At 44.6% G+C, this 24143-nt stretch overlaps 1 protein-coding gene across 3 annotated transcripts in view; it reads right to left on the reverse strand.

The window, feature by feature from the left end:
* Window positions 1-20469, reverse strand: part of LOC146861851 (uncharacterized) — an 84608-nt gene extending 64139 nt beyond the window's left edge. The window contains exons 1-2 of one of the 3 annotated variants that reach the window (XM_085641014.1): window positions 20259-20469; window positions 19882-20008 (exon numbers count right to left, since the gene is read on the reverse strand). In XM_085641014.1, coding sequence (XP_085497140.1) covers window positions 19882-20008; window positions 20259-20300 — 169 coding nt within the window. In that variant the 5' untranslated portion in view covers window positions 20301-20469. The remainder of the gene's footprint in view (window positions 1-19881; window positions 20009-20258) is intronic. The other 2 variants (XM_085641015.1, XM_085641016.1) reach the window with 2 other exon arrangements.
* Between the last annotated feature and the right edge of the window lie 3674 nt (window positions 20470-24143).

The raw sequence follows: 24143 nt of genomic DNA on the forward strand, positions 1-24143 counted from the left end.
TGCTTAATATGAGCAGCTAGTTGCAGGTGGCGCTCAGCTGCACTAATTTTGCGGACCAGCACTTAATTTTTCTCAACATACAATGCTCCAGAGCAAGAGAAAGAAAAACATAAAAGAGGGAAAGAAAGATGAAGAAAAAGAGGGATAAACAGTGACAAAGAGAGATAGAATGGATGAAAAAGAACCTGAAAAAGAGACATTACGGGATGGGGTAATTGGAGAGACATGGGGGAATCAAGGCCATGCAGCCTTGGCAAACTTCTGCTTGACCTTCAATAGCACCGGTGCAGGCTTCTGAGCAGAACTGTGTTTAATAGGCGTTCATCAAATATTTCCATAACCCTTAGGAAACATGCAAATTACAGTGTTGATCCCGCACTATAAACCAGCTTTGGTATATTTATTTATCTTACAGAAAATTAGCACAATTTATTAGTAGCTAGAGTATACATGCAGATTTCTAGGTTGAAGCCACATTCCACTCAGGTTTGTGATTGACATTTCCAACCACTTGTATCTGACTTGAGAGAGATCTCTAGTAACTACTTGTGGAACTGTAGCTTTTGAAAAGAAGCTGGTAGAAACAGAAAGATACCTTGGTTGCGGACTGCATAAAGAAAACACTCCTCCTCTTACCTCATAGTGAGCCACTAGGCAAAGACTCACTAGTTTAAGTATACAATTACACCTACCTTAAACAAAATATCAATAATAGATCATCTATATGCACTTTTACTTACCAGAGGATAAAAGCTCCTATATTTGGTAGGGTGTAATCACTTACTGTGATGGAAATCAAGAAATGTATTCAAATCCGTAATTGACTGATTATTATGAACCAACTTTGGCAAATAAAAATCTATGGAAACCAAGCACAAATGATTAAACTAGCACAAGTGTGTATGCTAATGTATATATTAAAGTCACACAACCTCAGCCTTGTGAAGATCTTTCGAAGTAGTTGCATCTGACTTGTGTACGTCCTCTGTTAACAACAAGTGGAACTGCAGCTTCATGTAAGAATTCCAATGTTTTTGCATTTGACTCGAGAGGGATACTTAGAAATGACATACGAATTTCAAAGCTTTTGCATGTGACTTATGAGGGAATCCTAGTAAACACTAGAGGAACTGCAGCTTCATGTAATATGTTGAGGGTCGGATTTACTTAGAATCCACGCATTGCAGTGCCTCAAGGCAAGTTGCTGTGCTGCATGGCATGAATGGGACAGAGTGCTGAAAAGCACCATATCTACTAAGATATGGCGCTCTTCAGGTCCCTCCCTGCAGTGCAGCACTCAATGCAGGCAAACTTGTACCATTGGGCAAGGGTGCCTGCATTATGGGCAGGATTGTTCTGCGCCGGAAGGGATACCTTCCGGCACAAAAACAATCCTTAGAGGCATATTCCTCTTGGGGAGAGGAGTTGGCCTAACAGCTAGGGCGGTCGATCTCGAACCTGGGGAACTGGGTTCGAGTCTCTGCAATCACGGTGAACATCCTGTGATTCTGGGCAAATCACTTAATCTCCCCATGCCTAACAAAAAGGAATGCGTCCTCATGTAATGCAACTGGTGCTATGTAAAGCGCTCTAATAACCAGATTGGGGTCAAGTTCGCTCTATATAAAACTCTATAAAATAAATATGTGTGCTACAGAATGCAACACATATACAAAGCGGAAGTAATGAGGTGAAATAAAGAGTCTTCTCCTCATTACACCTCACTGGGGAAGGCATAACATTTTGACACATTCCCAGGTGTACTAGCTTTAATAAATCTGGGAATGTGCCAAAATCCATAGGTGGATGCATTGCATGGGAAAGCCCATACTACACACATAAAATGTCTTATCAATGCAAGGTAATGCAATGCACCGCTATGCGATGCCTTGCGGTACTTTGCATTTTCTAAACCACGCAAAGCCACACAAAGTGGGTTTACATGTCTTACTAAATATGCAAAATGATTTTGTGTCGGGCTGGGCCACAAAAGTGATGCACCAAATGCAAAATCATAGTAAATATGCCCATAAATGCTTTTTCATTTGACTCCAGAGGGATAACGAGCAACAACCTGTGGAACTGCAGCTTCATGAAAAAATGTCAATGCTTTTGCATTTGACTTGTGACGGACACCAAGTAACGACTAGTGGAACTGAAGCTTCATCTAAGATTTTCAATGCTTTTGAATCTAACTTGATAGGGACACCTAGTAATGACTGGTAGAACTGAAGCTTCCGGAATAATTTTAATGCTTGTTTACAATTGACGTGAGAGGGATACCTAAAAACACTTGTGGAACTATAGATTCAGGTAAGAATTTCAATGCTTTCGCATATGACTCAATAGGGACACCTATTAAGGACTAGTAAAACTGGCTTCATTAAAGAATTCCAATGCTTTTGTATTTGACTTGTGAGAGACACCTAGTAACGGCTAGCAGAAATGTGGATTCATGTGAGAATTTCAATGTTTTGAATGTGACTTGAGTGCTACATCTAGAACCTATTTTACTTTGAAGAATATCAATGCTTTTGCATTTTGCTCGAGAGGGACACCTCGTAATGACTAGTGGAACTGCACTTTTATGATAGAAATTTCAGTGCTTTTAAGCCTGACTCAAAAGTAATCTCTAATGACGTCTTAAGGAACCTGCACCTCTGGGAAAAAAATAATTTGACAGGAGTCACCCTGGATCTGTGACTCCCAACGAAATTTCAATTTAAAAAAAACAAAGCGCTTCGTTTGAAAATGGCCCTCAGGTGAGCCAGGTCCTGAGGGCATGTGTAAATATATGAGGGGGGCGCACGGGCCTCCCTCCTCGGGCTATTCAAAGTACTCCCTAGTACTAAATATAGCAGGAATGCGGCCCTCGCAACCCTGGGGACTGCCACCTCCCTGGGGCTATAATGTTATATTAATGAGTGGGGGGCTCCCTTGGAGTCCACTTCTTTGTACTGGTTACAAGAGGGAGCAAATCCAGTCCCACAGGGCTCCTCTCAGGTCCCAGGCTTCTAACCTTCCACAGGTCCGGAAAGTGTTCTGGGCGGGGCTGACTCTTGGGAACTTCCTAACCAATGGGTTAAAAGTTCTCAGGCCCTCCGAGGGCTAAGATAGAGATGCGTAGGTCGCACCACCGGGAAGTGGAAGGCATACGGTACGTACAGTGTGGACCGTTAGTTAAAAGGGTGGGGGGGGGGGAGTTTGACTGTTAGGTACCTTTACGCCTGTTGGGGCACCTGCCTATGTTGAAAAGTGGTTCTAAGAGAAACCGAGACCTAAGTTCTTCTTCCCTACAATTTGATACACTTGTTTATTAACGCCGCCGTGCCCCCGGGTTGACGGCACAGGGCTGTGTTATTTGGCTACACATACAATATCACCTCCGTGGCCGGCCCCTTGGGTTGTAGGCTGTCAGCTGTGTACTGTGTATCTCTCAATAAAGGTCTTTTAAAAAAAAAAAAAAAAAAAAAAAGTTCTCAGGCCCAGGCCTACCTACTTTTTCAGTAGTTCCAGTTTGCCTTACTGCAAAGAGGCCCGAATTACAATGTGTAAGGGCAAATCCAAGATGGCCAACATCTTCAGTCATACCAAACTTGGGATTAAAACTGGGAGTGTAAAGGAATTGTACCATGGAAATTACTAGTGTACTCCCACATCAAACACTAAAATCCAGTTTGAGTCAGGTAATAGCCATGTTTTCAACTGTCTTCTGACGTGTATTTGCTCCTGGATGCTTCAACTGCTGGCTGGTAGTATGTTCCAGAGCTTGGCCTCTTGTACTGAGAAAGAAGTGCCTCCAAAGGATTTCTTATGGAAAGGTGGTATGATGAAAAGTGGTTCAAGCCTGGAGCGCAGTGTCCTTTTTTGTTTGTATTGCTTGAATTTTACTTGTAGGTATATCAGTCTTTTTCCTTGGATGCTCTATGGACATTGCAAAGTGTCTTGAACATTGCCCTTCTTGCTATTGGTAGACAGAGGAGTGATTACAAGACTAGAGTCATGTGTTGTATTGGTTGAAGTCAGAGAAGGAAGTCTTGCAACAGCATTTGCATTTGTGGATGATGAATGAGGGTGGCCCAATTTATAGTCAAGCTTGGAGATTACAAGTGTGAAGATGGCTGCAGTTTCTGTTGGTATCCAATATATGGGAGGACGAAATGTAATGTGAGTGACCTCATATTCCTTAGACCATTTCACAGTTTGCTGGTATTTTTGCCATTTTCCGCAGGTCATGTTCTCTTTCGTTGCAGTATTTAGCTTTAGATGGTTATTCATCATCCATGCGTTCATGGCCTGAAGGCAATCATCAAGTGTTGAATTGCAGGGGTCTTGCAGACCATAGATTTTAAGATGATGTATCTGTGTCATCTGCATAGTTATAACAGGTGCGGTTGAATGATTTTATCAGGTTGGGTAAGGGGGTTGGGTGGATATTGAATAATAGAGGGAGATATGATGGACTCCTGAGGGATGCCACAGTGTTGTGTATGAGGGGCTGGTGAGAAAGGTGGAAACAACACTAGTTCACAGTCACAGCTGAAAGGGCAAGAATTCAATAGACTTTAGCTGAACTCCATTCTCACCTTTCACATATGGTATGTCAAACAAGAATTTGCTGTGTTAAAAGACTGCACAACTGTACAGGATATTGAGTCATGTTGTTCTTAAGCCAGCAGCGTTTATAAGCTTTCCTATTTCTGTGGTTGTTACTACTTAAACCTACCAGCAATTCAAAAGCAATGTCTAATCAGAAAACGTTAGATTCCTATATGGCATAGTTCTTTGAATCATCTTTTGTGCTGGGGCAGAGTCATCACAAGCTGGGTAGGACTTCCATTGGACTGGTGCCTGTTGTGAAATATAACCTAGTGAGATAATGTATCTGCTCTAGAGATCTTTATTTTGCTTGCAGGAGCCATATAGTTTGTTAGGTTAATGGGCCCGCTGCAGAGGGCTGTAAATGCCCTAACCTGCAGTAGTGTGAATCTGAAATGACCCAATATAGCCCCCAGGTCACAAATGTCTGCTATAATAGAATATCTATCTATCGAAAAAGGTTTAATATCTAGATAGCCCTGCCAGGGTCAATACACTGAAGATTCATCTCCTTGAAGCAATTATTGTGGAAACCATAATCAGTGCATCGGAGGCTGAGCATGTGTATTATAATTGACCTCTCTAGACATTGTCAAAGAACATTCACTAACATTCCCTGATTTTTATATATTGTCATTTAAGATCTGTGTAGTATGAATCGGTATTTATAAATATACTGACACCTTAAAATCTTTGCTTGATCTTTATCTAACATGGTTATAGTAAATACATTGATTTTATGATGTAAATGAATGTATTATATGCATAATAGTTGGTGAAAATTTGAGGTAGCATTTTTATTGGGAGAAGTGTAAAGACGCTGGGTGGTAGGAATTTTATGGATCCTCACAGATTCTTGAACTTTCCTTCGCGGAAATATAAGGAGAATCTGTGCTTTAACCAATGTTTGGTGTTTGCAGGTCATTCTGGGTAAGAGAAGATATTGGGATCCACGAAGCCACACCACCCCAGACTACCATAGGTGCCTTGTTTTCTGAAATGTCTGGGTCTTGCAGGTTTCTCTGGGTGACAACTGAGCCCTGTCCTAAATACTGCAGCTACCCATAGTGCCTCAATGGGTCAATTTGAAAGGCAAAATCTTGATGTTTCCATGTGTCTAAGGGGGCTTATGGAGCCTTTCATTTCACAGGCGATACCTATAGTAACCCACTTGTGTGACTAGGCTATCAGGATGGGGGTAGGAACACTGTGTGGTAGAACATTTGTGGATCCCCACAGATTCCATTAGCTAGGACTGCTTCCACTTTTGTTTTGCTGTGTAACCCACAGAGCACACAGCATGCTTGCTGCGCAATACAGTAAAACAAAAAAGAAATCAAACTCTGGACTCATGGGGGCATTTCCCTCCCTTCCTAACTTTGATTTTGAAAAAGGAAATGTTTCTGGTGTTTTTACCAAACATATTTTCATTTCCAGTACTGTGGACAACCCCTTCAAGTCCACCTCACTGTGGAAGTAGCAGGGTAGATGTCAATAGGTCGCTGTCTGCCCCAAAATCAGTTAAAACCCACCAAATAAAGTCAGCCGGATGTCCCAATCAATACGAATTGGCAGCAAGCTGCAGGAATTTGTTGGTTATATTGGACTGACTTCATGATCGTAGGGGTCTTCTACAGTTCCAGGAGGTGCCCAGGGTAATAGGTTTCTGGGGATGGGGTACAGCAAAAAGAACAATGGTCGAAGGCAGGTGGGTGGTGCTGCTAATTGCCATGCACAGCCAAGAGAAAGTTTCCGTTGTGATAAATGGACTATGGAGACGAGGGCAAGAGAGACAATAAGAAATATTGGTATATATAGGTAAAAGATAGTAGAGAAGATAGAGAGAAGAGATTTTAGAAAAGGAGAGAGAAAAGAAAGAGAGTAAGTAGAAAAGCCAAGAGAGAGGGCAGGAGAGAAAGGAATGGGACGATAGATGCAGCAGCAAACAGAGGTAGTGGGACGAAGGTTTAGAGAAGCAGTGGGGATAGAGATTAGGAGATGGGGAGAGAATAGAAAAACTAAGAGAGAGCCTAAAGGAGCAAAATGAGAGCTAGATACACATGGAGAAAAGGTGTTAGGAGATTTTAAGTGAAATTTATAGATTATCGTGTTTTGGCCAAAAGGCCTAGCCCAACGGAATTTCGATGCACAATTTTGGGCTTTATTTTCGAAAATGGAACTTAGTGTAAGGTCCACGAATTACCTTGCATAGTGGTCTTCAAAGTCCACATATCAGACTGCCATGCTTTCTACATTCACAGCTCAGAAATGTGCATGCTCATCCAAACAATCTTAGCCACATAGTGGGTGCCAGCTTTAACATTCTATGCAAAGAATCTACTACATGTGAAAGGGCGGAGAATGTCCATAATTCAAGAAATGGAGGACTCTGTAGGATCCAATTGGGCTGTACTATGTAAGCAGCATCAATAAGAGATTTTATGACAAAGCATGCTCCCAGATGCAAACTATGAAACCATTATTCAGAACCTTAGAATCAATTCTTCTAACTAGAGATAGAACTAGTGTCCTCAGCCAGGCCACAGGCCTCAAAAGGACCCATCCAAGGCTCACACAATCACCTATTCTTTACCATGTGTCAGAACCCGGCTCAAAGGGCCACAGGTTATGTCGGAATTTCTGGACACAACCGTGGGTATGGACTCTTTTACTCCTGATATCCTGGAGCCCAACCTACTATAGATTCAGACCAAAAGGGCCAAGTACCCCTTCAGCACTTGACTCTCAGTGACAGCAGGGATCAAGCAGTCGTAGGCTCCTTATGGAGGAGGCAGACACGGGGGTGAACATAGGCTCACAATGGAAAATGGGCTCAACAGTACATGATTGACCAGTCAAATACTTGCTTTTATGAAAAATAGTAGTAGTTATATATGACCACATCTAAAAGACGACATTCACAAACAATACACACAGTCCCCTGAGGTCAGGGCTCTAAGGCTCTAGTGTTTCATTGGGGGGCAGTCCCTGAGTCTCACTCTCCTCTCGCTAGCGGTAGTGATTATTCCTCATTCACTATAGGCGCCATTCAAGTTAAACTCCACTAGTAGTTAGAGTCTAGGGGGTCCCATTCCGTCTCTTTATTTAAGTCAAAAGTGTTCCAGCGTTGAAGCACTATCTGGCAGGCAAGTTTCCCTGGGGTCATCTGGCGCATAACTCTGTTTTAACCACACCTGCAGGATTTGAGCAACTGGAGTCTCTGAGCATGCCCCCTTCGCAGGGGGGATGCTGAAGTCTTACACACGGGAGGGACTGCGGGTGGGCATCCTCAAGTTCTTCACATGCAGTCCTGCAGCGGCCAGGTGGTTCTCGAGTTTCTTGGGATCCTCCTGACCAGTGGGGTGGGGGCTGTGACGCTCCTGGTCCTCGGTCACGGCATGGGTTGGCTCAAGTTACCACAGCAGTGTCCATGCTCCTTGCCTTTCCCCAGTGGCTCCCCTGACATACAAGATCACCGTTCCTCCTCTTTACACGGGTTTCGGTCCAATCAGCACAGCAGCAATCTTCATGGAGGTCCCACCTACCATATGCAACGGCCTATTAGGTTCCACACACGGGCTACAGCCCAATCAGTTGGGCACCAATCTTTATGGTGGCCTCACCAGGTTTACGGGGCAAACGACTTTTTCCCGCACATGGACAACAACCTAATCAGTGCAGCAGTCGTCTACTCAAACCTTTCTACAGGGATCCAATTGCCAGGAACCCCACTGGACCTCATGCCCTCCAACGCGGTCCTCCTCCGCAGCAGAGTCACTCTTCTTGGCAAGCAGGTGCTTCAGGCTCCAGGGTCAGGTGGTCTTGGATTCCCTGGGTGATGTCCCCTCACCCAGGTGGGAGACATGTCACTGACCATGTCATGAATGATGTAATATGTAACGTCATCAGCAGTGCATTGCGGGGGCACGAGTTATAGTTAGCTGAACTAACTATAACGGTGGAATTTCTCTGGTTTTGTACGAGTGAAATGTCCAACTAACTAAAACGTCCCTGAAACCTGTGTTTATTTCAGTGAATTTCTAAAGTTTTTAAAAAGCTAATTTCTAACTATAACGTGCCTGAAACCTATGGTTTTTTCTGTGAATTTCAAAGGCTTTTTAAATGCTAATTTCGAATTATATTGTTTATTAAAGCTATGGTTTTTTCAGTAATTTTGAAATTTTTTTTGTGATATTTTGTAACTTTAATATCCAAAAAATAGTTTTTGTATTTTTTTAGTTTGTTATTAAAACAATATAATGTATTATGTTTTCTTAAATATTAATATATATATATATATATATATATATATATATATTCACTTAAAAAACCATAGGTTTCACACATGTTATAGTTAGCTGGACTTTTCACTCATAAAAAACCAATGAAATTCCCCCGTTATAGTTACTGCAGGCAACTATAACTCACGCGACCGCAATCCTCTGCTGATGACGTCAGATATTACATCACTGATGACATATGTGTCTTTCTGAAAAATAAATATTTGTAATATATGTATAGCTAAAGATTAATGGAAGAAGACATGGGTAAATAAGTGTCTAAATACAGTATTAGCATCAGCAGAGGATTACGGTCGCGTGAGTTATAGTTGCCTGCAGTAACTATAACGGGGGATTTTCATTGGTTTTTTATGAGTGAAATGTCCAGCTAACTATAACATGTGTGAAACCTATGGTTTTTTCAGTGAATTTGTACGTTTTTTTAAATGCTAATTTATTTATGTATTATTTTTTTTATATATTTATTTTACAATAAACTACATATTAAAAATTATTATTATTTTTTTTTTTGGTTTTCACCCTGCGAATTCTTTTTTTTTTTTTGTAAAAAAAAATATTTTTTGTGTGTGTTTTTCAGGGTGCGCGCACTGTGCGCGCACCCCGCGATTTAAAAAAAAATATATATATTTTTTTTTGCCTTCGGGGTCCTTCAGGGACCCCCTGACAAAGGCTAGGGGGTCAGGAACTCTCTACCCTGCCCCCTTTTCACGTTCGCCACCTTCCTTTTTCACTCTCGCACTGAAAACAAACAAAATGGCGGCCGACACTTCCTGATTTCGACCGATTAGAACGTTGACTAACATGTAACCACCAATCAGAATTACGCTCGCGCACGTTAGGGTGCTCGCACGGTGCTCGCACGGTGCGCGCACCCTGCGCGCATATAGATATATATATGCTTTTAAATGCTATTTTCTCCGGAAATACTGAACAGATTTACACCAGACCTGCAAAAGGCACTTCCTTGACCTTATGGCTACCTCTCTGCCAAATTTCAAGTAATTCTGTTCAGCCGTTCGGGCTGTAGCTGTGTCTAAAGGTCCTATGGAAAAATGCATGGGAAAAATGCGTTTTGGGACCCCCCTTTTATCTCAGCCCCCGCTTGACGAATCCCCCCGAGACTTTCAGGGTAGGAGCGGAGCGTAGCGCCCCACCTATTTTGAAAAATTCGCGAGGATTCGTCGACCGGCGCCAAAGTTATTCAAAATAGAATGTCGCGGATTTCCTATGGAAACGTGGTCCTAACTATAACTACCTACTGGCGACCGCCAGTAGGTAATATATATATATATATATATATATATATATATATATATATATATATATATATATTAGAAAAAGTGGAGTCGCGCACCCATCATGTACCTATCTCGCTGGGTGTGCAGATTCAAACCGCCATATTGGTAAAGTCCTGAAGGATACGCGTTTCAGCCAGCCCACTCCGCTTAAGCTTACAGGGAGGAAACTACAACGCTAAATGTCCCAGGTCTTCCCTGTAGTGATCTGCTGATCACAGGTCTGGTTGTCAGCATGCCACAGCCACTCCCTTACGGCTGCTTTACACCCACACCACACCCATGCAGCACAGGCGTCACAGGACATGTGACCCTGCCAATAAAAAGGGCCGGGCGCACGTGCTCGATGCCATTTCCACTCTCTATCTGGGTGTATCCGTGTGCTTATTATGTTGGTGGCAGCCGAGGCACTTTGACCGACACGGGCCTCCCGCAACGTCGCAATGAGTTGAGGTGCACAGAGATGGTGGCAGCCAAAGCACTTTGCCGGCACGGGCCTCCCGCCACATGGCGATGACTTGAGCTGCACTGAGTTAGTGTCACCAGAGCTCAGCGGGTGTGCAAACTGCAATGATGCGTGGCCTCGATACGCTATCCTGGCAATCAAGACCCGCTTTGAATTGTGAGCTCGGCTGGACCACGTGTATGCCAAAGGCAGCTGGCTGTACAGACATAACTCCTCGGCGCGGTGCAGCAGGATGCGCTGGGGGCCTGTGCTGTGGAATCCACCAACGGCTGAGGAGGTTGCTCCGGCACGTGGTGGGCCCTCTTGGATACACACCAGTGGAATCAGGCGAGCATTGAGGTCTGGGTGCGTAGGGTCGGGCAGTCATCGCTGGGCGGCGGACTGGTCTGGGGACCAGGGCTGGGATGCTTGCGAAAGATGTAAGACTCATGCACACTGCCTGAGAAGTTTGCGACGACATTAGTGTACAGGCCCCGGTGGTCCAGTTTTGCCTGCACATTGTTGGAATGCATGTGGTTTCTGTTGCGGTGATTGGGTGCCATTTCGGCAGGAGGCACAAATAGTACATGTGTGCAGTCAGTCGTCCTCAACACGTGCAGGAAGGCTGCTAAGGCGTGGTTCCCTTGCTTGGTCTCCAGTTGTTTCTGTGCAGTTTAGGTGAAGTGAACATGCATGTGTATCAAGCTGAAATGAACCCTGATGCTTACAGGTGTGATAAATCCTGCATAATGAGACCGTAACAGAAGTTTGTGTGGTTGTAACGTTCCTTTTCTTTCCTAAGAAGGTTACGACCACACAAGCTTCTGTTACGGTCATTTTGTGCAGGATTGATCATACCTGTAAGCATTCTGGTTTGTGCAAGTGCAATACATTGTACCATATTACGTTTGTGACCATACTAATGCTTAACCATTATCTTCATTTATCCAACAGGTTTCTGAATACGGACTTTTGGGATTTCCAGGACGATCTACAGTTATTTCGATCCACAAGTTGATGTTCCCCGTTGGCAATGTCACTCGTTGTTTGATGTTTTTGTGTTATTAATTTGTTTTTCTAATAAAGTACTGTTTTTCCACTACTGTTGACTACTAGACTTCATGACCTGGCGCACCCCCATTTCAGTGACTACAATCTTGGATCTGGAGCACAGAGGCGTCAAGCAACGGCTGGGGTTGGGGTTGGTTGTGCAGGAATACTACGAATTGGGAAGAGCAGGTGGAGCGGATGCAGGGGCCTGAGTTGCTTTTATAGACATGCATCCAAGACGTGTGAGGAAGTTTAATAGGGCTGGCTGTGAGATTCCTCAGACTCTTGCAGTTGTTTTTTTTTTAAATCTTTTTATTAAACATACATCGGTCAGTAATACAATGCAGAGGGTTGTGCAGGTTATACATTACAGTACGCATGGGTGGATGGATACACTGACTTCACCATAGAGAGGAACATTATGGGGAAATCGGGTCATCATGCTCAATATTTCGAGGCGGTACACAGATCTCTCCTCTATAAACATTCCACGGATTCCAGATACGGGACCATTTCCTAGGACACCCCCTTGCCAAATACACAGTTTTTTCTCTAAACATACACCAATCAAGGTTCTTCCCCCAGGCTTCTAGAGTGGGCGGTTGTGCTGCCCCCCACAGTTGGGCGATGTTTCTTTTGGCCAACATGAACCCTAGCGTTGCCCATTGCGTCTGAGAAGTGTTTAAATCCGTGGGCTCCCAAATATTTAAAATGTATCGTCTCGCCTCCGGGTGGAGGGAGACACGTAACACCTCACTAATTGTGTCGTGGATTTGGAGCCAGTAAGAGCTGATATGTGTGCATTCCCAAATGGTGTGCATGAATGTTCCGGTTAGGACGCATCCCCTTTTGCATTCTCCTGTGTCAGACCACCCCATGTGCACTAACCGGGGCCCTGTTGACTCTCGCAGCTGTTAGTTGGAAGATACCAGAGGCCAACAGGTGCAGCACAGCCAGCAGCTTTGTCTGCGTAATGATGTTGATTGTCCGCTGTGTAGGTACCGTCAGCCTGTGGGCAATGTGGCAGTGTGCACCAACTTGAGAATGGGGCGATAATTCTTTCGCCACTTTTGCTGCGCTAAACTGCCGATAACTCGGCGATAAGTCCCAACTGTTGGGTTATAGGGTGACTCTAAAACGAGCCCTTGTGTTTATTAAGACTTTGTTGTAGCTACATGTGAATCACAAGAAAAAAGATGAAAAAACAAGAAAAGTGGGCCGGGTACAAACACTCTGACCCCCTAGGCCTGCTCAGGGGATCCCACAAAAAGCCCCAGGGCCAAAAAATTATTACTATTTTCTTTTTTTTTTTTTAATTGGCTGGGTGCACGAATCCGGACGAAAAAATAAAAAAATGATGGGGTGTATTCTCAAGAACTTATCGCTGAGTTATCGGCACTTTACCGCAGCACAAGAATTATCATCCCATTCTCAACCTGGTGAAAACTGCCGATATCGCCAGTTTTCCAGCGATAGCTTCTTTAAAAAAACGTCGCCACCAATGAGAGCGACAACTAACGCTAATGATATGCAGAATAGGCGTTCCCGTGCAAAAAAAACCATGAAAGAACCACTTCCCAATATTTTCAACAACCAGCGAAATCTGCAATGCGATCCAAAAACAGGCGATAAGCCGCGTAAGCAGTAGGAATTTAACATCTGCCTTTTACTGGTGTAAAGCAGGACGACTACCTACAGTATGAAAGGGAGCCCAGCCCAGAACCACACCTGAAGACCAACACATGTCATAGAGCTACTGATCATGCAGCTCCGACACCCAAGAAGGCCAAAACAACCACTGCCACCACTCCCAGGACCTCCCCCTCGGACCCCCCCCTCCTACTACCACGAGGCAGCGCAGAACAGAACAGCGGACCTTCCCAAAACGGCATGGCCCCTTAGCCACACAATAGCTGAATGTTGGGAGACGTGGGAACCAAGTATGTGTGAAGGAGGCAAGTCACCCATCAATAACAATGCACACAATGCCAAGTGTAGCGGTAATGTGCTGGACAGACCTCACTATGCAGAGCACAGACCTCTCCATGTGTACATATACTGCTGGTGCTTGTACTGTTGTGGACAGTGGACGCAACCATGTTACCTCAGGCAGTGTGGAAGATCTCGGTCATGTAGCTGTGTCGTCCCCCCCCTGTAAGCGGAACTGGAAGCGGAGTGGGCTGGTCCAACGTACACCACTCCAGCGTAGAAGTGAGAATAAATAGGCCGGGGCTCTGGGCGTGGTTCACTTCTGGGAAGACCAACTCGTCTGCCAGAGCGGAAGCCCTCACCCTGCCACGAGGCCGCCGCCTTGACCGCCGGCCTCCTCGACACAGGTCCCCTGCGAACCCAGCGGCACAGCACCGCAGAGTTATGTCTGTACAGACTACTGCCTTCGATGTACACTGTGGACAGCAGGGCTCACAATTCAGATTGAGTCGCGATTGCAGATGACACAGTCCAGTAGGCAACAGACATTGCATCCAGTGCGGCCCGCCCGGATCACGCATCATTGCTGGCTGAGCACATGCTGAGTGCTTCAGGTACCACTAACTCTGTGTAGCTCAAGTCAACGCCACGTGGCTGTGGGCCCTTGCTGACCACTGCCTCCAGCCTACACTGCGCTCAGCAGGGCTCACAATTCAAGATTAGCGCCAATGCAAATTGTGTAAGAGAGTATAATCGGTTAAGAAGACCAAATGCTCCCAATCTGTGCAGCTCAAGTCAACGTCACGTGGCTGTGGTCCCTTGCTGACCGCTGCCTCCGGCCTACACGGAGGTTAGCAGGGCTCACAATTAAAATGGAGTCTTGGTTCATTAATTGCAGAGTCCAGTAGGCAACAGGCATCATCGCTGGCTGTGCACACGCTGAGTGCTTCATGTACCACTAACTGTGCAGCTCAACTCTATGCTACGTGCCTGTGGGCCCTTGCTGACCTCTGCCTCCGGCCTACACTGTGGTCAGCAGGGCTCACAATTCAAATTCAGTCTTGATTCCTTAATTTCAGTGTCCAGTAGGCAACTAACTATAACGCCCCTGAAACCTACACATTCCGACAATGTATTCGATACATATTTCATCTTTTGTTCCATACGCCTACACTGTGGTCAGCAGAGCTCGCAATTTGAATTGAGTCTTGATTTATTAATTGCAGAGAGAATTGTACTCTATGTCCTCGGATTTTGTCAAGTGGAAGTGACAAAAAGCATTCCTCGATGTCTGTGCTTACTACTGCCTTCCATCTACACTGCGGACAGCAGGGCTCACAATTCAGATCGAGTAGCGATTGCAGATGACGCAGTCCAGTAGACAACAGACATTGCTCCCAGTGCGGCCCGTCCGCACCACGCATCATCGCTGGCTGCGCACACGCTGAATGCTTCTGATGCCACTAACTTAGTGCACCACAAGTCACCGCCATGTGGCCTTATTTACGCAGAATTCATTAGGCAAAAGACATTGCTCCCAGTGGGGCCCGCCCGAACTACGTATCATCGCTGGCTGCGCACACGCTGACCGACACTGTTGCCACTAACTCAGTGCACCACAAGTCAACATCACGTGGTTGTAGGCCCTTGCTGACCGCTGCCTCCAGCCTACACTGCGGTCAGCAGTTCTCACACATATCCAATCCAATCCTGTCCTGCAAGGACACGCCATCATCGCTGGCTGTGCACACGCTGAGCTCTTCAGGTGCCACTAACTCTGTGCATCACAACTCATGGACCCTTTATGATTGACTTTCGTGCTGTAGACACCGGACGCAACAATGTCACCTCATGCAGCAGGAATATACTGAAGGGCCAGTAACAATTTCTTCACATCAGCACGCTCATCTCGGGTGCCCCTACCTCAGTGCACCACAAGTCATGGACCCTTTACGATACAATCTTTTCTGTGTGATTTAAGATCTGGTACCCCTACCTTAGTGCACCACAAGTCATGGACCTTTTATGATTGAATCTCTGTGTGTGATCCGATTATCACTGTTGCAGTTGTTGCCAGCACCAACCATTCCCTGAGGGCTGGCTTACACTCACCCCACACGCATCCAGCACAGACGTCACTGGACATGTGACCCTGGTAATGAAAAGGGTCTGAGCGCACGTGCCGTAGCCAGTTCCACTATCCAACTGTGTCCGTGTGTTCATTATGTATGCATGATGGCTCTGGTCCCTATCACATTACATTGTGCTGTTGACTGCGCACGCAACCATGTTACCTCTGGCAGTGGGGAAGACCTCAGTAATGTAACTTTGTCTGGGTCATTCTATGAGTACATGGGTAGCGACTGGATGATTAGAGTACTGCAAGGAGAGTGTATAGTGAATTTATAAGTGCTTCGGGATTGGCGGAGTGATTGGATAAGTACATAAGTTGGCAGAGCCTAACCCCCGAGCACGAGCTTGGCTCTAATTGGCTTCCAACCAGTGGCAACCCCGGCGGAGCGTCAGGATTGCAAACCAAGCCTCGGGAAAGGCCCAGAATCCTGTCTGCAAGATATTCCCGGCCCCACAGCTGGATCATTGACATACGGCAGATAGAATCTATGGAATTCTGTAAGCGGAGTGGGAAAAGCCGGCGCATGCCTGTCAGGGGCGCAACTAGAGCCAAATTTCGGGGGAGGCTGATAAAAAACTTCAGGGGGGGGCGTCTAATTCTTCCAGTCATAGGCCGAGTGGAGATGCAGGGGCTCTAAGAAGAGGTGAAATCACCACAAAGCCTCATTTACAGGTAAATGGTCTTTTAATGTCCTGTGAATTACTGGGGTGCTGCGCTGAGACCTGCACACCCAGCGCGTTCACACTAGGGGGCCGCGCTGAGAGCCGCGCACCCAGCGCGTTCACACTAGGGGTTGCGCTGAGAGCCGCGGACCCAGCGCCTTCACACTAGGGGGCCGTGCTGAGCGCCACGTTAGGATCGCCACTCCAAACTTTCCTGGAAAAAAAACAGTCCACTTCCATTCATTAATATTCGCCCCAAGGACCCCTTCCCCGGGGCATGCCCAATTCTTGAATGTATTTATCAATCATTAGGCCGCGTGGTCCCCCTTCCCTTGTCCACTTCTGGCCCCGGGGACCCAATCCCCCGGGGCCTAGCCTCTTCGTTGGAGACCGTGGGGGGAGCTCCAATGCCCCCACGGTCCCAGCCGGCTCCCCGCCTCCTGCGGCGGGAGCCGACATTGCCTTTGGGCAAGAGGAGCTGCTAACATACAGCTCCCCTTGCCCGAAAGCAATCCCGCAATATAATTATAGGATTTCCCCCGGAACCTAGCCCACCCGGGGGCACATTTAAATGAAGTGGGGGAGCTACCTCATAAATTTAAAAATAAAAAAATAAAAAATCATCTGGATTTGAGCACCCAGCGCACATTCTGACGTTTAAACAAATAAAATTGTGCCTGGGGGTCCTTGAGGGACCCCCTGAGCAGGCCTAGGGGTCAGGGTATATCTACCCTGCCCCCTTTTCTTCTTTTTTCGACTGTTTTCTTGAGACTCGGTTCTACCTAGTCACAAGATGGCTGCCAACACTTCCTGGTTTGGAGTGTTGGCAGCCAATCACAGTGAAGCTCGTGGTCGTGGCAGCCAATCAAAGTGAAGCGCGTGGTCGGGAGGGTACACGAACCAACCGCTGCACCAAATATCGAAACTTTTATTTTTTTAATTTCTCAGCAACTTCTGAACGGATTTACACCATTTAAAAAAAAGTAGCTTTCTGGATCAAGCACTACCTTTTTGCCAAATTTGGTGTAATTCCGTTCAGCAGCTCGGGCTGTAGCCTTAGCTAAAGTTTCCAATGGGAAATTGATTTTTTGACTTTAATTTTTTGAATTTCTCAGCAACTACTGAGCGGATTTACACCATTTAAAAAAAAGGTCGCTTTCTGACCCAAGCACTACATTTTTGCCAAATTTGGTGTAATTCCGTTCAGCAGTTCGGGCTGTAGCCTGTAATAAGATTTCCTACGGAAATTAACATGGAGAAAACACTTTTTGGGACCCCCCTTTTTTCCCAGCACTCGCTTGACGAATCACCCCCAAACTTTCAGGATAGGAGTTGACCTGGATAGACCTTTTTTTGGGAGAATTTCGCGGACATTCATCAAACGACGCCAAAGTTATTAGCAAATCAAAAAATGCTTTTCCTATGGAAACTAGGTTCTAACTATAACTACCTACTGGCGACCGCCAGTAGGTAATATTATATATATATATATATATATATATATATATATATATATATATATATATATATATATATATATATATATAATACTAAAAGGATTAATATGTTAAATATGGACAATAACGCAATACACCCACTGCGGGAAGATTGATTACTCGTTTTAAAGACAGCATATCCCAAGATGCAATATTTCAAACGTGTGCGGAGAGCGTGGCCCACTAGGGGGCCATGAGCCAATGAAATGCTGAAAGAGAGAGCTAAAACGAATCTGTATTGCATTTTGTCGAACCCGCCCTGGAAGAAGAGGCAGAGAGCCTTGAAACGCGTTGGCTAAATGGATAATTACCTGGTGATCGAGGCGAGTGGAGAATGGTATGCCAGTAGGCAGGCGAGCTGTGTGGGCCTTCCTAAGCCATTGGCCATTGTTGAGCAAACTATCTACAAGGGCGCCATACCGTGGGGAGGAGCACCATCTCACGAAAAAGAAAAGAGAGGCTGCGTTTGGTAACTGCTACCAGATGATATGCAGCACAGTGAGCCATTTTTAAATACATTCACCTCGTTTTCCTGGACCTTACTAAAAGGATGAAATATGTTAAATATATATATATAAATATATCTTAAAGGAATGTAGATATGCAGTTACAAATGGTAAATCGTTACCTTCCTATATGGACTTACCTTTCAATATTCTGTCCTCAATATTCTTGTACCACAATATTCTGGGGACCAATATATAGTGATACAACCAGTATTTGGGAACAAATGCATGGTTGGAGTACAGCTTAATGTTTGGTCATACCCGAGACCCATGCCTCATTAAAAATATACTTCTGGCTATGGGCCTGACTATGTTTAAAAGAAGAGCACAGGCACTTCACTCCTGCTTAGCAGGAGTAACAGTACACAGAGTTTTAAGTCCAACAAAAATATGGTCCAGAAAAAGGCACAAAATCTGAGGTGACCACACAGAAAAGGATAATTTCCTATATACAGCAAAAAAGTAAAAAATGAAGACAATCCAAGCAGATGGGGCTAGCTGTTTTTGAAGAAAAAAACAGATGAGGAAGGAAATAATGGCATTGTATGTAATGTGATTGGATACTGTTGTTTGATCATGCAAATTCTTTACATCACATAAGCCAATGAGGATCAAAACTATTATTTGAACCATAAAAGTGAGGAAGCGTTTACAATTCACCTTTTTTTGCCATAAATAATAACTAATATTAATGATTTTATGTTGGATGCAAAATAGAAATAATGAGTTAATAAGATTATAGATGAAATGAGTTTAATATGATGTATAGAAGTGTATTAGCATGATTTAGTTGAATCACATTTTATGTGAAAACTCCATGTCAAGGCAATTTGTATGCTTTTTCTGTCATTCGCTCCTTTATTCACCACTTCCCATAATGTGCCCTGCGTATCTCATCTCCTCGCAGGCTACGCAGACCAAAGACAGTTGATGTAAAGGGTTTTTGCTACTGGTATGAATACAACATTTAGAATGCACTTTCCAGTGTTCCTGATATGTTGCAATATCCTAGGCCCTTCTGCTGTAGTTACTTCGTGTAAACAGGTCTTACTCATTTGCATGAAACGATATGGTTGAAATGTTTAGTTTTTTTTACACCTTCAGATAGCAGTAGCTCCGAAGATGCTAGATTGTTTCTTAAAATGGGATTGTGCTAATGTATTAGGTTATTACTTTTTAATTCTGATTTGCTAAAGAGTTGTTACCTGTCATCATGCTATGATGATCTGCAGTTTTCATTAATTTGATAAGCAAGTATTATGTGTCAGAACCCTTGTTTTGGGGGTGAGCCAGAAGACCTTCTTACTGTACACTTTCTTTGAAATTTTTAGAAAAGACGTTCCTGTTCTACTAGGGATGTTATTTATTTTCACTCTATTGGTACAGTTTTTCCAAACACAAAAGTGTGTCCCATCAGGAATTTACCCACCCTCAACCCTCCAAAAATAGATCTGATGACCTTACCCAGTGAAATCACAGCTTGCTGAATTTCCTTCATAACACTCTTGTAAAGTTCTTTCTGCCATTCGTGTAAAAGTTTCCACTCTTCTTCGGAGAAATAGGCAGCCACTTCATAAAAAGTAACGGGTGCCTGGAATAGCAAATTTCATAGAGCAGATGTTCAAATCTCATAATGCAAAATATTATAGTATTCAGATCACATTCAAGTAACGTCCTCTGTGCACAAAAAGAGGTTGACATTATTTTCATATCTATAAATATCTACATAAGCGATAAAAGTTATTTCCATTTTTACAACTTAGCACTTCACGGGCAAACAACTACGTAAGCGTCATTGCTGAGATAAAAACCAAGGTTCGTTGTAGACCATGATTACTCACCTCGTCCGAATTTCGCCGCGACATATTTTTTCTGGGTTTCATTGTAATTTTCCGAGTTAAAAGTTTGTCGCAGTGTATTGGTGAGGTGAGGAAGAAGAACCCGGTGAACAAAGCTCCGGAGCTGTCAGTTCAGCCCTCCTATGCAAACCCTGAAGCGGCCCCAGTTTATAATTTAGAAGAACACGGTCTCATACGAGACACGGTTCCCTGTGAGCATGCGCAGTGCGAGGTCATGCACTACCCGTCTGCTACTGTTCAACACAGAGACACTTACTATCGGCTTCTAAAAATGAACGACGGAATCTGGTTGTGTGTGTTTTGACTAACAGCTTCCTACAGTATTAAATGGTTAATGAAAACATTGGGTTCAGTGTAAGGAAATGGACAAGTATCGGACTGCTTGCCGACTTTTTTTTTGCAGAGAAAAGTGATCCAATCCCTGGTGCTGCTGTCTGATCTTGCCCTGGTTAATTAGTGTGTTGGGCTTTGACGTGTGCAGTACAAAAAGCACCGTTTCTTTTCTTCGCCCTGTTTACAAAAGCGTTTTATCTTGTGCGGCATCGGTGTCTTCATTGCATAGACGATGCAATTGACTCTCACATTTATCTTTAAAAAATGCTTCTTCTTCTGATTATGTGCCTGACGCTTAAAAGTGTACTCAGTAGTTTTTTTTAACTCGTTTCAAATTGAATGCTTTATTGTTCAAGAAAATCCATGTAACAATCAACATGCTGTTGAAATGGGAGTTAAATACTTAAAGGCATCCCTCAATGGAGCACAAATGAAGGACACTTTAATGCGAATACATAAACGATGGCATGATGATGAGGATGGAGGGCAGGATCTTATAAGCATCTATAGTCTTTCAGGTAGGAGATAAATGCCAGATGTACAAAGCATTTTTGCTGTTGCAAATGACCCAAAAAGGCCTTTTCTTATGTACAAACCTCAACGTGCGACCCTATAACGTTTCGGTATTTGGAAGGGGCCTGTTTAGGGCGTCATTTCGAAATACTGAATCGTGGTATGCATTAATGTTTTGCGACCGAATTTTAACCATTGATCTTTTACCACCTCCTCAAAGGAATTGTAAAGCCAGTATCAAAAGAGAAGGGGTCCCTAAGTGACCCCTTCCCCTTGTAAATAATGACCAAACATTTTTAAGAGTAGACAGCAGCCCTATGGACCACTGCCTACTCTAAAAAATTAAACTTACACTTTTCATTTTTTTTTTAAATGCATCTCATTTTCCTTTGAGGAAAACGGATTGCATAAAAAATTGCTTTATTTAAAGGCAATCACAAATACGGTGGTCTACTGACTCAGCAGGCCACCATCCCTGTGATGTTTTTGATTCCTACTGGGCCGCAATTTGCGACCTACCTCATGAGGTAGGTCAAATTGCAACCCACTAGGCAGGGCTTTAAGTGGGCCGGGTCTGAGCATCGGCAGTTATTTTCAGGGGGCATCGAAACGGGTCTCTATCGGGCTCTATTTTCTGTGCAAAAATAAGACTACTTGAGACTTTTTTTAAAGTATATATACGTGGCAATTAGCTAGCTGATGGTTGCGAGCTCTTTTTATCATGACGGCTTTCTCCAGAATCCACAAAAGGCTGCAACATGCACGTGGGGTGCGTCTTCATTGACCTCACGTGCACTTGGGAGAGCAGGGCCGGTTCTGTGATTTGCGGGGCCCTGGGTCAAAAGGGAATGTGCGAGGCCCCTCAAATTTACTTAAGTGACTCCTTTCAAGGAAACCATTCAGAGACACTGCGGGAGGCCCATTGTACAGTATTTTAGCGCCCCCACAGTTTTAACTTTCAGCCCACAAGCAATTCTCACACCTACAGCCTGATGGATGTAAGAATTGCTTGGGGCTGAGAGTTAACACTGTGGGGGCGCTACAATCCTGTACAATGGGCCTCCCGCAGTGTCTATGAATGGTCTCCGAGCAATTGCAACAAAAGGAAGCGTCTTCCTCCCCTAGGCCTCCAGACACCATCCCTGAGAGGCCCAGGGAGGGGACCCCTTCCATGGACCCTAATTGTAAGGAAGGAGACAGGAAACAACAGGGCACACGATCGGTGCAGGGCCCTATGCTGGTAGGCATAGATATAAAACAAAAAGTGCTCAATTTTTATATCATCAATATCTTCTCAGAGACAATTTATCAGCCATGTGGTGCCCTTGATTGTAAATACTATGAACGAAACGACAGGTACTAAGAACTCTCACACAGAGAACTGACTTACAATGCTGGTTTCTCTTGGTGGACAAAGTATTTTTAGTAAGGGGCAGCTGCAGCCATTGATCTAGCGCCTAGATTGTGGCAATGAGATGCGCACCATGTATTCATGGGTGCAGCTTAGTCGAAACCTGATAAAAGTAAGAAGAACTTTATCAATGAAATATGCACTTGCAGCCAGCACAGACAAAGTGGTGCACTCGCCACAAATAATATTTGTTGTGAGTGAGAACTGTTGGCACTGCACTCTCATCTTGTGACAAGCAAGGACCGAGGCTGGGCTAGTTATAGCCCTGACAAAGAAATGCCACCAGTGGCGAGGAGAGGGAGAGCGCCTGTAGGTGCCAGTCACACCAGGGACACCAAACCCTTTGCACCTGTGCATTCCTGCGGCTGGATCATACATAAACATGGGGCTGGTGGTATCTTCTGTGGGAAAGGCTGTACCATCGTGCCACCTCCTTTTCCCAAACCAGCCCTCACAAAGGTCTTGATCCTCATACCGTGTGACATGAAAGAGATGCCCCTTGCCCTTCCCCCCTCTCAGCTGTTGACCTTGACCTGTTTCTATGTTGTTGAAATTCGTTATACATAAATATAAGAAGTTGCAAAGCGCCCTCTTCCCTGCACCCATGGACACAAACAGATGCAAGGCGATATACTTGGGCAACTATGTCCCTACAGTCCGTCTGATGCTGTTACAGCATGCCAGACGCTTGTCGAACTACCAGCCTTCTGCAGAGGCTAGTGCAGACAATTCTATATGCTCCTTTGAGCCTCAAGAGACTGCTTACTGTTGACTTTCAAGTTCCACGACAGGTTAACCCATGGTACGAAATGCAGCTTTCAGGATGCTTGCTTAACGTGGGGCGGAGCATGTACCTACACGCCGCCAAGCTCTTGGTAGTTCTCTTATTGTCACAGCTTGCAACATGTTTAAAGTCACTTTAAACATGTTGTGGTAGATGTGATTTTAGGTGTACGGCAGGCTGTACTGAAGTAAATGTGCTTCGACAACCTGTGTCACAATTCTATCTGCATTGAGGTTAGGCGGAATATATTTTGTCATGTCTATGTTTGTGTATACTGCAGTTGTTCTCTGAGGAGTCCTAGAGCTGATGGCTTGTCAGAGCAGGGGGTACTGCTACACTAGTTATCTTTATTTAGACCACGCCCCGACTTAGATAGGCCACACCCCTTTGAGGTTTGCCCCGCCCCTTTAGAGCACCCCCAGGTTTTTTTTCCCTCTTAAAGCCCTGCCACTAGGAATCAATGATTGTCGAACGGACCTATTAGTACACAGGTAAGTCGCAAATTACCCCAATGGTTGCAAAAATACTGGTCACAAATTGTGACCAGTATTTTGCAACTAGGGCTATGTACAACATGGCCTAAGTTCTTTAGTTCTTGTTAGGCCTTGAGCTTACAGCAACAGCAGGTGAGTCCTGCGAAGATTCCATCCTCCCTCCAACTGTACCTCTCCTAGCTTCCAGTCCATACCTCTATTATAGCATTCACTCTCAGCATTTGAGGCACCAGGACAGACATACAGGAAATGGGGACACACATGATATTACGCACCTTCATAGGGTTGCCAGCTGGCTGTTTTTGACCAATATTTTAATATTCTGGCCAGTT

This window comes from Triturus cristatus, chromosome 2_2, assembly GCF_964204655.1.
Source record: "Triturus cristatus chromosome 2_2, aTriCri1.1, whole genome shotgun sequence".
NCBI lineage: Eukaryota > Metazoa > Chordata > Amphibia > Caudata > Salamandridae > Triturus > Triturus cristatus.